The sequence below is a fragment of the Rana temporaria genome, chromosome 1 (assembly GCF_905171775.1).
Source record: "Rana temporaria chromosome 1, aRanTem1.1, whole genome shotgun sequence".
In the NCBI taxonomy this organism is placed as follows: domain Eukaryota; kingdom Metazoa; phylum Chordata; class Amphibia; order Anura; family Ranidae; genus Rana; species Rana temporaria.
Genome location: NC_053489.1, coordinates 529,692,920 through 529,705,889, shown reverse-complemented (window position 1 = coordinate 529,705,889; position 12,970 = coordinate 529,692,920). Strand labels below are relative to the sequence as shown.

The 12,970-nt window shown below is 43.5% G+C and overlaps 1 protein-coding gene across 1 annotated transcript in view; it reads right to left on the bottom strand.

Moving 5' to 3' along the window:
- The window catches only part of RBM46 (RNA binding motif protein 46), an 86,520-nt gene extending 75,468 nt beyond the window's left edge, over nt 1-11,052 (bottom strand). Inside the window, exons 1-2 of the mRNA XM_040332117.1 lie at nt 10,861-11,052; nt 4,478-4,642 (exon numbers count right to left, since the gene is read on the bottom strand). Coding sequence (XP_040188051.1) covers nt 4,478-4,642; nt 10,861-10,888 — 193 coding nt within the window. The 5' untranslated portion in view covers nt 10,889-11,052. The remainder of the gene's footprint in view (nt 1-4,477; nt 4,643-10,860) is intronic.
- Nucleotides 11,053-12,970: the final 1,918 nt, after the last annotated feature.

Sequence of the window (12,970 nt, the reverse complement as noted above, 5' to 3'; positions counted from 1 at the left end):
GTGTGCAGTACACAGACATTGTGCTTTTAATGACAGTCCAGATGTGCTGTCTCTGGATTCAGTATTCCATTCTGTTTCTTGATCGCTTGCTTTGACAGCTTGACTGTTGAAGCCCAAATCCTGAGTGAAAGGGGTCTGTCTGAATTAGTCATTCCAACTTTGTTGCAGAAAAGGAAATCTTCCTTCCACTGGGTTTATCTTTGCACCTGAAAAGCCTACTTCACCTGGTGAGAACAGCAGCATTTTTATCCTCTTAAGTATTCTGTGGGACATACTCTGCATTTCCTACAGTCAAGATTGTATCAAAGTTTGGTCAGAATTTTGCCTGGGTTATTCTGTTCCAAAGACTGATAGCTTCTCCCTCTCTGGTAAAAGCTTTTGTGTAGGAGGTTGCTCATGTTGCTACTCCCAGATGCTATTTGGATCTGAATCGGGTGCTTTCATCTTTTCAAAAAGCTCATTTTCAACATATCCACGACACATCCTTCTCTGACCTCACATGCAAGGTGGCTTTCCTTGTCACTTTCACCACTGCTAGAAGGGTTTCCAAGTAGGCTGCACTCTTTGGATAGGGTCTGAGCTGTATAGTAGGTCTACCTCTTTGCAACAACTTTCTTCTGGAAAAATACCTGCCTTCCAAGTTTTTCCTTCCTGAAGGATCTCACGGGGGCTCCACCATTTCTCAATTGCTTTGACAAGTCATTGTTCATGCCTATACTGCTGAGAACCGGAGGGTTCTCAGCTTTTCTGTTGAGGTACATTCTACTTAATCTCTCATGCCGCGTACAGACGGTCATTTTTTGTGATGAAATAAAATGACATTTTTAAAAATGTCAATTAAAATGATCGTGTGTGGGCAAAACGTCATTTTATGTCTTCTGAAAAATGACAAAAAAAAAATTCGAACATGCTCGAATTTTTTGTGTCGTTTTTCAAAATGTAATTTTTTGTGTCAATGAAAATGATAGTGTGTGGGCAAAACGACGTTTTTAAACCCGCACATGCCCAGAAGCAAGTTTTGAGACGGGAGGTAAAACTACCATTCATAATGGAGTAAGCACATTCATCACGCTGTAACAGACAAAAAAGCACGAATCATCTTTTACTAACAAGTAACCAGCTAAAAGCAGCCTCAAGGCGAATAGAACTTCCCCTTTAGAGTGCCGTCACTTTGTTCATCATTTTTCAAAATGATGGTGTGTATGCTACATCGTTTTTGAAAATGAAGTTTCAAAAATGTCGTTTTTTTTCATCACTTCAAACGTCATTTTTTTTTCATCACAAAAAATGACCGTCTGTATGGGGCATCAGGGTATCTTGAGCTTTCAGCATTAGTCTTCTGTCCAGCAAATTTGTAAGGCTGTCATCTGGTCCTCTGTTAAAGCATATACTAGGTTTTATTAGGAGAATAGTAGAGTGCTGTTTAAGTAGCAGCGTTTCCTTTTTTTATGTGGGCCTATTGGCATTTGGTTGTTCTGTTGCCCACCCTTTGTTTGTATTGCTTTGGAATGTCCCAGCTATCTTTGATTCTGCCTGCGTCCTGTATTGCAGGGCTTGACAAATTTGCTTGGAATCTAGAAGCCAGCTAAAAAAGTTAGGAGCCAGGAACGCGCCCCGTCCCACAAAGCTCACGCACAGAAGCGAACGCATACGTAATTAGCGCCCGCATATGAAAGCGGTGTTCGCAAGGTATTGGTAGAGCGAGAGCAATAGTTCTAGCCCTAGACCTCCTCTGTAACTCAAAACATACAGCTTGTAGAATGTTTTAAATGTTGCCTATGGAGATTTTAAAGGGTAAAAGTTTGTCGCCATTCCACGAGCGTACGCAATTTTGAAGCGTGACATGTTGGGTATCAATTTAATCAGCGTAACATTATCTTTCACAATATAAAACAAATGGGGTCAACGTTACTGGTGTCTTATTTTTTTTATAAAAAAAAGTGTAATTTTTCCCAAAAAGTGCGCTTGTAAGACCGCTGCGCAAATACGGTGTGACAGAAAGTAATGCAACAACCGCCATTTTATTCTCTAGGATGTTAGAATAAAAAATATATATGTTTGGGGGTTCTAATTAGAGGAAAGGAGATGGCAGTGAAAACAGACAGGGGAAGCTCTATTAGCATTGCTGGTTGTCTTGTCATACCAACGGCCACCACAAGATGGCGCCAGATCACAGAAGGAACCATAGGCCTGCAGAAGGCCGCAAAGCCGCAGTCTCAATTTCCGGCCGGCGCGGCCCAATGCGATTGTGCGGCAGGGGAGGTGGGGGCGCACGGAGATGCAGGATTCCCCAGCTGTGCCACCCCAGGCGCCAGGTCGCTAATACTAGTCGCAATTGTGACCTGGCGCCCAGGTTTCGTCAAACCCTGCTGTATTGTATGAACAAGAAAACAGGATTTTTGACTTATCTGTAATATCCGTTTCGTCGAATACAGCACCGAAATAGCTGAGGATCTCTGGGAGTGGGAGGAGTTATATAAGGGACTTCAGAGCTCTGTGCCAGTGTACAAACAACGGATGAGTCCGGTACTGTACGCCCATATTTTTAAGTAAAATATTTGTAACTTATACGTACCACATGCACTGCTGAATAGAGCTGCATCAGTTATTACTGATGGGAGACATTCTATGCCAAGGGCTGATGGCTGTTATGTGCAGGGATCACTACAGGTTAGAATAGATCAGCAGTGCTGTCACTAAATTCCACTATGGGTCTTGCGCATTTTCAGTAAAAACCTATAGATTTCCAAGAAGTCCTGACGGCACACATCAAATAGCCAGCAGTGCAGCTCAAACCACTCAGGCCTCCCATTCACAATATGTAATTTCATTGCAGTTTGTTACTGCATATACAATAATATTGTATCTTAATATGTGTTGCATTAAGGCAGCCAGTTAATCTAAAATGGTCGGCCAACACACGGCAATGACAAAAAAGCAGACCTGTTTTTTGGGTGTTTTGTTTGCAGCGCACTACAGTGCAAAGAACATGCTTTTGGTATGCAGTGCAACTCCATTGGCACCTACTTTATTTGTGCATTGGGGTGGCAGTCGTAATGAATGGCACTGCATAGCGTGCCATATGTTGCCCCTCACCAAGGTAATGTGCAGTAAAATGAACACAAATAATTTAATACTAAAGACAACCCATGGCAATTTAACTAACTCCCACTGAATTTACCTTGGATCAGCAGGCAACGCAGTGCAGGAATCTACACCATATCAGGTGATGCTTAGTTGGAGAAGCCATCATCCAGGTTTACAAATTAACAGATTTAGCATTCAGGCTGGAAGAAAATACCCCTAAGTCATTCTGCTCCGTAACATATCCCTATCACCAAGCAACCGAAACCCTGCATTCCCATGCAACCCTGACTCTAAACTTACCTGCCTCCCAGTACCCTTGACACTGAACCCCTAAGGCCTTGTACACACTGTCGGACCAAACCGATTGAGAATGGTCCGTCGGTTCGTTTTCAGCGGTTCACCTCTGAAGTGGCCTGACGGCCTGATATGTGTACACACCATCAGTCCAAAATCCGAGCGGGTCAGAACGCGATGACGTCAAACACACGACGTGCTGAATATAACGAAGTTCAATGCTTCAAGCATGCGTCGACTTGATTCTGAGCATGCGCGGGTTTTGAACCGATGCTTTTTTTGTACTAACCATCGGTTTGGTCCGATGGGGCAGCGGTCCATTGGTTCGGTTTTGAAATTTTGGACCGAAGGAAACCAGACCGATAGCCTATACACACGGTCGGTTTGGTCCGATGAAAATTAACTTTGGTTTATTCTCATCGGACCAAACCGACCGTGTGTACGGGGACTAACTCTGAACTTCCTGCCTCCCTGTCAATGCATCCCACACTTTTGAGCTGAGAGGATGAGAGAGGTCAAAACACTGAGATGTTATTATTAAATCACTCACTATCTCCATTGCTTTAGAACCATTCTAATGTAGCAGCCATCCTGTAGAAGTCAAACATCCAAACATTCTTTTTCTTTTAAGGTAAGCTTTTTATTTAAAGTACAATAACACTATTTATCACCTCCCCCCCCCCCCCCAAACTACTGAATCTTCTCTATTATTTTTGGAACATGTAATCTCTGTGTCATTCTAAAACTATAGGGGGAACTAAAATCCCATTTACTTCCTGCATTCTTTCTTTACAATAGTGTATAGGATTCTGTTAAAATTTCTACTGAATTGAGTTCTGTTTTCAGCTGGCAAGTTTTTATTCACAAACAGATTACACAATATCAGATTTCCTAACATGCCCTAATAAACCAGCTGACTGATGTACAAGTGTAAAGCAGGTGGTGCAAAAGATGAACCTCTTGGCCAATGTGTCTTGTAGACAGTAAAAACTTATATAACATTTTCTGAATGTAATTTCAATGTAATAGACATCTCTTTTTATTTTATACATCAGCTGAATTTTTAACATGCACTGCCACTGTCTAATAATGTTACCTGGAGGAGGACCACCAAATTTACGCTGTCCATTTTCTTGTACCATATTGTACCCAGTCCTTTCCATTAATGATAATAATGCTGCTTCATTCTGTGCTGCAAGTTTAACTTTACTGCTTCCATTCAAGATATCCGAACACTCTTCATTCATTGCTGCAAAGTCACCTATAAAATGGAAAACACTGCTGATAAAGAGATTTTATAAGATGTTATCCTATGTGTACGTTTACACACAGTCGTTTGTAGTAGTTTAGAAACAGTTGAGTTTATTGAAGTTTTTTTTTTAAAACAGAAAAATCACATTCAGAACTGTAGCTTACCGGCATATCAAAAGCCAAATGCTTGTAACTACGTGGAACTGTGGTAAACTGCGTTTATGCATGTTTATGTTTATAAGCATTTTTAAAAAGGAATATGTAAAATGTGGAAAAAACACAATTTTTACCACATGCTGTTGCCTGCAAGCAAGGAAAGAGGGAGCGAGAGAGAAAGAGGGGGGAGAAATAGAAGGGGAGAGAGAGGGAAAAAGAGAGGGAGAGAGAGATACGGAGAAAGGGAAGGGGTGAGAGGGAGGGACAGTACGAGTAAGCATCACAGGATGCGAAACATGTCAGCTCTTTTTTCCTAATCCACTTCTTGTTTGACTGCATGAATTTTGGCTGTTTTTTCCATTTGAATTTTTGTTGTTTTTTCATGTTTTGAATAAAGACATTGTTTTTTGAGGAGTGCGGCGATCCAGGATTTTTCTTTCATCTCATGGTAATTGAGCACAGCCAGCACCCTCTTGGTTTGTTGGGACGGAAGCAATGGGGATTGATTGTTTTTAGAGCGGTATACTTTTCTTCACAGATAGAGGGGTGAGAGGGAGGGACAGGGAGATAGAGAGAGGGGAGGGAGTGAGAGAGAGAGAGGGAGAGAGAGAGCGAGAGGGGGGGGGGGGGGAGAGAGAAGAGAGGGAGGGAGAGAGAAAGAAAGGGAGAGATGGGATCCATAGTTACAGTAGAGCACACTGCTTTCTCTTCTCTCACAAAATGGCTAAAATAGTTAAAGGGGTGGTTCCCCCTAAAACAAATTTCTAACAATACATTCGGAAGACTGCTTACACTGCGGGCAGGCTGGCTTTTTTTTTCGTACATACCTCGATCATATCGCCGTTTCATCCCTCGGCTTTCGGGTATGAGTCTTGCTGGACCTAGTTGATTGACGTTCCTCCGACCGGTGCATTCTGCGCGTCACGACTTTCCGACAGAAGCCGAACGTCATTGCGCAGGCGCCGTATAGAGTCGGCTCTATACGGCGCCTGCGCAGCGACGTTCGGCTTCTTTCGGAAAGTCGTGACGTCAAGTATGCGTCAGTCGGAGGAACGTCAATCAACTAGAAACGCCCACCGCCACAAGACTCATACCCGGAAGTCGAGGGATGAAACGGCGATATCGAGGTATGTACGAAAAAAAAAAAAAAAGCCAGCTTACCCGCAGTGTAAGCAGTCTTCCAAATGTATTGTTAGAAATTTGTTTTAAGGGGGAACCACCGCTTTAATACGTTACTTGTTTTTCATGCATTGTGGGCATTTAGGAGGGTCTCCTGAGGTTATCTTTAAAAAATGCTTCTAAACACTCATAAATGCCGCTACACGCGCATAAACACGGTATGTAAGGCCTCATGTACACTGCTGCTGGTAAACAGACGTTTAGGAGCATTTGGGCATTTTTTTCAACTGCTTCTGAACTCTCATCTATGTTATCTTATCAGTACATGTACACAGGGTTATTTATAGTCGTTTCTAGGTAGTTGAGTTTAGAGGCATTTTTTGTTATGCAAAAAAATGGGTTCAGAGCTGAGTTTAGAGGAGCGCCAAACGCTTCTAATTGCGGTAACTCGCGTTTAGCCACGTTTCGTTTACAGGCGCTTTTCATTTTTGGCTATTCTGAAAAAAAAAAAAAACGCTGCTAGACGTGGCATGTAAACTCTGCAAAACTGACGTTTTAAACGTGGGTTACTCTTTGTCAAGGTAAATCGTTCAGGAGAGGTTGTAAAAACGTCTCGTGTACTTGAAGCCTCAAAGTGGCAGACAGACGTTTTTAAACGTCGGCTACTAGCGTTAAAATTTCCAGCATTCAGAAGAGATTTTAGAACATCCTGTGTACATGAAGCCTAATGCCTTGTACACACGATCGGCTGTAATGCCGCAAGGGTTTACTGCTGGTTTCCCTCAGTAGAGATGGCGGCAGTAGCACCCGATTAAAATCAGCTTGGGTGAGAACACCGCTGGATTCCTGGACAGGTAAGGCCCCATGCACACGAGAAGCAAATGTAAACTCAAGTTTTTAAGGCAAAAAACGGCGTTTAAAATGCCCGTTTTTCCCGCGAATTTCACGGCGTTTTACCGCGTTTGCGGCTATCAGCCTTCATAACAAAGACATTGTAGACCCTCCCAAAGCTTTGAAACGCAAAAACGTTTGCAGCAGAACCCAAAATTTTGCGTCTGGAAAAACGAGCCTAACCCCAACTGCTTTAAAACGCCAAAAAACGTGATTGTGTGCATGGACACATACCTGTAGGATAACATTAAATGTCTTCAGGGGCAGTTGAAAAAAATGCCCAAACGCCTCTGAACTCGAGTTTACCAGCGTCTTGTGTGCATGGGACCTAAGTGTCCTAATATTAAAAGTCAGTAGCTACAGTATTTGTAGCTGCTGACGTTTAAAAAACATTCTGTGTGCAGCAGCCCCCCTTAGCAACCCCTAATACTTACCTAAGCCCCATTTCGATTCAGAGTTGTGCGTCGGCTGTACGGGACTCTCTCCTCATTGGCTGAGACAGTCAAAGTCAGTGAGCCATTGAGGAGAGAGAGGAAGCAGGGCCCAGCCACAGCTCTGTATCTGAATGGAACAACAGAGCAGCGGCTCAGGAGCGAGCATGCTTGGAAGCCCCCATAGCAAGCTGCTTGCTGTGGAGGCACTCAGCAGAAGGGAGGGGCCAGGAGTGCCAGCGAGGGACCCGAGAAGAGAAGAATCCGGGCTGCTCTGTGCAAAACCACTGGACAGAGCAGGTAAATATGACATGTTTGTTAATTTTAAATAAAAAAAAAACAAGACTTTAATATGACTTTAATGCCTCATGCTCGCTGGGCTTCAAAAATGTCACTTTTTAGGGCATTTGGTGCTTTTTTTCTACCTCTAAACTGTCTCTACACTTGCTTTGGTGTCCATGCACACATAGAGCTGGATTCACAAAAAGTTACGCCGGCGTATCAGTAGATACGCCGACGTAACTCGGAATCTAAGCCGTCGTAAGTTTAAGTGTATGCTCAAACTGAGATACACTTAAACCTAGCTAAGATACGACGGCCTGCATCTTCGTATCTTAGGGTGCTATTTTTCCGCTGGCCGCTAGGTGGCGCTTCCGTTGATTTCGGCGTAGAATATGTAAATGACTAGATACGCTGATTCACGAACGTACGCTTGCCCGTCGCAGTAAAGATACGCCGTTTCCGTTAGAGGTACGCCGCATAAAGATAAAGCTTCCCCTAGGTGGCGTAGCCAATGTTAAGTATGGCCGTCGTTCCCACGTCGAAATTTGAAAATTTTACGTTGTTTGCGTAAGTCGTCCGTGAATGAGGCTGGACGTAATTTACGTTCACGTCGAAACCAATACATCCTTGCGACGTACTTTGGAGCAATGCACACTGGGATATGTACACGTCAATCACGTCGGGTCACCAATCATTTACATAAAACACGCCCCCCTCATCCTCATTTGAATTAGGCGTGCTTACGCCGGCCCCATTTACGCTACGCCGCCGTAAGTTAGGAGGCAAGTGCTTTGTGAATACAGCACTTGCCTCTCTGACTTAAAGCAGCGTAGCGTAAATACTTTAAAACTTATTTATATGATTATGATGCTGCTGCCCATTTTACAGTACTTCTCTTTTCATTTTTTGTGTTTTTCTTTTTTTGCCTGTTTGTAAATTTTTGTTTGTAAATTTTAATAAAACTTACAGAACTTTCGATAAAATAATTATTTGATTAACCTCTTCAGTCCTGGAAGGATTAACCCACTTCCTGACCAGGCCATTGTTTGCGATACGGCACTGCGTCGATTAACCACTTAAGGACCGCCTCCTGCACATATACGTCGGCAGAATGGCACGGCTGGGCACAGGCGTGTACAGGTACGTCGCCTTTAAGAGCCCAGCCGTGGGTCGCGCACGCGACCCGGTTCGAAGCTCTGTGACCGCAGCCGTGGGACCGGATCGCCGCCGGTGTCCCGCGATCGGTCACAGGAGCTGAAGAACGGGGAGAGGTGTGTGTAAACACACCTTCCCCGTTCTTCACAGTGGCAATGTCATTGATCGTCTGTTCCCTGATATAGGGAAAGACGTTCAATGACGTCACACGTCCAGCCCCGTCCCCCTACAGTTAGAAACACATATGAGGTCACACTTAACCCCTTCAGCGTCCCCTAGTGGTTAACTCCCAAACTGCAATTGTCCTTTTCACAGTAATCAATGCATTTTTATAGCACTTTTTGCTTTGAAAATGACAATGGTCCCAAAAATGTGTCAAAATTGTCCAATGTGTCCGCCATAATGTCGCAGTCACAAAAAAAAAACGCTGATCGCCGCCATTAGTAGTAAAAAAATATATATTAATAAAAATGCCATAAAACTATCCCCTATTTTGTAAACGCTATAAATTTTGCGCAAACCAATCGTTATTGCGATTTTTTTACCAGAAATAGGTAGAAGAATACGTATCGGCCTAAACTGTGGGAAAAAAAATTTTTTTATATATTTTTGGGGATATTTATTATAGCAAAAAGTAAAAAATATTGATTTTTTTTCAAAATTGTCGCTCTATTTCTGTTTATAGCGCAAAAAATAAAAACCGCAGAGGTGATCAAATATCACCAAAAGAAAGCTCTATTTGTGTGAATAAAAGGACGCCAATTTTGTTTGGGATCCACGTCGCACGACCGCGCAATTGTCAGTTAAAGCGACGCAGTGCCCAATCGCAAAAAGGGGTAAGGTCCTTAACCTGCATATTGGTCCGGGTCTTAAATGGTTAAACTGACAATTGCATGGTCGTGCAACGCTGTACCCAAATAAAATTGATGTCCTCTTTTCCCACAAATAGATTTTTCTTTTGCCGGTATTTGATCACCTCTGCGTTTTTTATTTGTTGCGCTATAAACAAATAAATTAGCGTCAATTTTGAAAAAAAAATAAAAATTTTACTTTCTACTATAAAAAAATGTAAAAAAAAAAAACGAACGTATTAATCAGTTTGGGCCGATATATATTCTGCTACAGAAAAAAAATTGCAGTAAGCGTATATTGAATGGTTTGCGCAAAAGTTATCATGTCTACAAAATAGGGGATAGATTTATAGCATTTTTATTATTTTTTTTTTTTTAATAGTAATGGTGGCGATCAGTGATTTTTAGTGTGACTGCGACATTGCGGCAGACAGATCTGACACCTAACTGACATTTTTGACACTTTTTAGGAACCACTGACATTATTACAGTAATCAGTGCTAAAAATCTGCAGTTATAGTAATGACTCTGGCAGTGAAGGGGTTAACATTAGGGGCGATTAAGGGGTTAAATGTGTTCCCTGCTTGTGTGTTCTAACTGTATGGGCTGCCTGGGGAAACACACAGATCCATCTTCCTGTATAGCAGAAAGACAGGATCTGTGTGATCTCCCCTGTCAGAACGGAGATCTGCCTTGTTTACACAGGCAGATCCCCGTTCTGTCACTGCAGGGAAGGATCACGGGTGGCCGGCGGACATTGAGTCCACGGGACCCGCTGATTGCCCCCAACCCCCCCCCCCCCCCCCCCCCCCCGGGCACGCACCACCCACAAAATGGAGTTCCCGCGCCAACGTATAGCTACGGCGATATGCGAGAACGAGCCACCTTGCTGCAGTATAATGATGGCGGCTGGTCTGGAAGCATTTAAAAATATATATTTATTGACACCCACTGCCCCACTGCACCATGCATGAACGGAGTGCGATTGTGGTCAGTTTTGCTGCTAAAAAAATGACCAAAGCGCTCAGCGTTCGCAATATTGAAAGGCCAGAATAAATTAATATTTTTACCAATAAAATAAATGTGCATAGAGCTTGACACACCTGATGCTTTTGCAAAAATGTGGCGTTAAGCGCGTTTGTGACCCTTCTCTTCTCCTGAGCTGTGTGCATGAGGCCTAAATATGCAGTGCTGACAGAGAGCACTATGGGAGATGAGTGTACATGAATAACTGTCCCAGGCCTGTCAGTGATGTGCGGCCCAGTCTATAGAATAGTAACTGACCACGTAGGTGTGTCGCAGCTGTATTGTCACCACACCTAGAATTAAAGGCACTCACACACCTAGCACACGTCTCCCAAACGAGTCCATGAAGAAGAGCCTGTCCTCGCCAGTCACGCACGGTCCTCTGTGGATAACTACCGGATCCCCCGATTGATGACGACAGAAGATAAATGGCACCGACTACGCGCGGAGCTTCTCCTCGTCTACGCCCCGCCCACCTCTACAGGCTCCTCTCAGGAAGCGCTGATGTGACTGGCTGCTGGGGAATGTAGCTGAGGGAGGAGTGGGTGGGGCATCTCGCTGTGTTGACTGAAGAGGAGCCTGGCGGGAAATGTCGCCGTGCGTCTTGTACTCACCAATTACCTCAGAGAGACCATGTATACGCTCATAAAAAAAATGGGGTTCCTTCACACCATGTTAGTTGAGCAAGTTCAATACTAGGGCTGAAAGAGCATAATTATTTTCTATGGGCCTTCTTGCCACCATAAAACTATGTTGAGGTATTATTTGAAAAGGCAGCTGTGCTGAATTTTTTTTAATTTTTTTTTTTTGCAACACCCCTCATATTTATAAAATAAAAAAAAGTAAACAGTGCCTTGCATTGTAACAACTTAGAACCGGGCCTATTTTTTACATTTGATGTTTACAAGTTAAAATTATATATTTTTTTTCTAGAAATTACCGTACTTAGAACCCCCAAACATTACAGTATATATAGATTTTTTTTCAGACACCATAGAGAATAAAATGGCGGTCATGGCAATACTTTATGTCACACCGTATTTGTGCAGCGGTCTTACAAACGTAAAAAAAAAACACTTGGAAAAAATAAAAAATAAATGAATACGATTACAGTAAAGTTAACCCAATTTTTTTTATATTGTGAAAGATGATGTTACGCCGAGGAAATTGATACCCAACAAGTCATGCATCAAAATTGAGCCCACTCGTGGAATGGTGACAAACTTAAAAATCTCCATAGGCGACGTTTAACACGTTCTACAGGTTACCAGTTTTGAGTTACAGAGGAGGGGCCAGATCCACAGAAGAATTACGCCGGCGTATCTATTGGTAATTTCAAATTTTGCGCGTAATATCTTTGTTTTGTATCTACCAAACAAGATACGACTGCATCTCGGATCGATCCGACAGGCGTACGTCTTAGTACCCCATCGGATCGTAGATGCATTTTTCCCGCCGGCCGCTAGGTGGCGTTTCCGTTGAATTCCGCGTCGAGTATGCAAATTAGCTAGTTACGGCGATCCACGAACGTACGTCCGGCCGGCGCATTTTTTTACGTCGTTTGCGTTCGGCTTTTTCCGGCGTATAGTTAAAACTGCTATTATGAGGCATACTCAATGTTAAGTATGGCCGTCGTTCCCGCCTCGCATTTTGAATTTTTGACGTTGTTTGCGTAAGTCGTTCACGAATAGGGATTTGCGTAGAATGACGTCACCGTCTTAAACATTGGCTTGTTCCAGTTTCATTTCGAGCATGCGCACTGGGATACCCCCACGGACGGCGCATGCGCAGTTAAAAAAAAACGTTGTTTACATCGGGTAACGACGTATTTACATAAAACATGCCCCCCTTCACAGAGATTTGAATGCCGCGCCATTACGCCGCCAAAGATACACTACGCCCCTGTAACTTACGGCGCAAATTCTTTGAGGATTCGAAAAAAAAAATTAAGTTACGGCGGTGTAGTGTATCTTAGATACGATGCGCCCGGCGGATTAATGCGCAAAGGTACGTGGATCTGCCCCGAGGTATTTTGCCAGAATTATTGCTCTCGCTCTAACGATCATTTTTTTTTTTAAAGTCAGCAGCTACAAATGCTGCAGCTGCTGACTTTTAAAATATGGACACTTACCTGTCCTGGGCGCCCGCGATGTCGGCACCCAAGGCCAATCTGTCCCTCTGTTCTCGGGTGTTGCCACCGCCATCTTCGGTAAGGGAATCAGGAAGTGAAGCCTTGCGGCTTCACTTCCTTGTTCCCTACTGCGCAGGCCCGAGTCCACGTTGCGCGATCTGAATGGTTCCTGATGTCTTCTGGGACCTGTGTGTCTCCCAGAAGACAGCGGGGGGAGGGGCCGGATATGGCATAGATATCCGCAGATACTGTGGCTATCTATGCCCGGAAGTGGGAGAAAATACCTGCATTATACA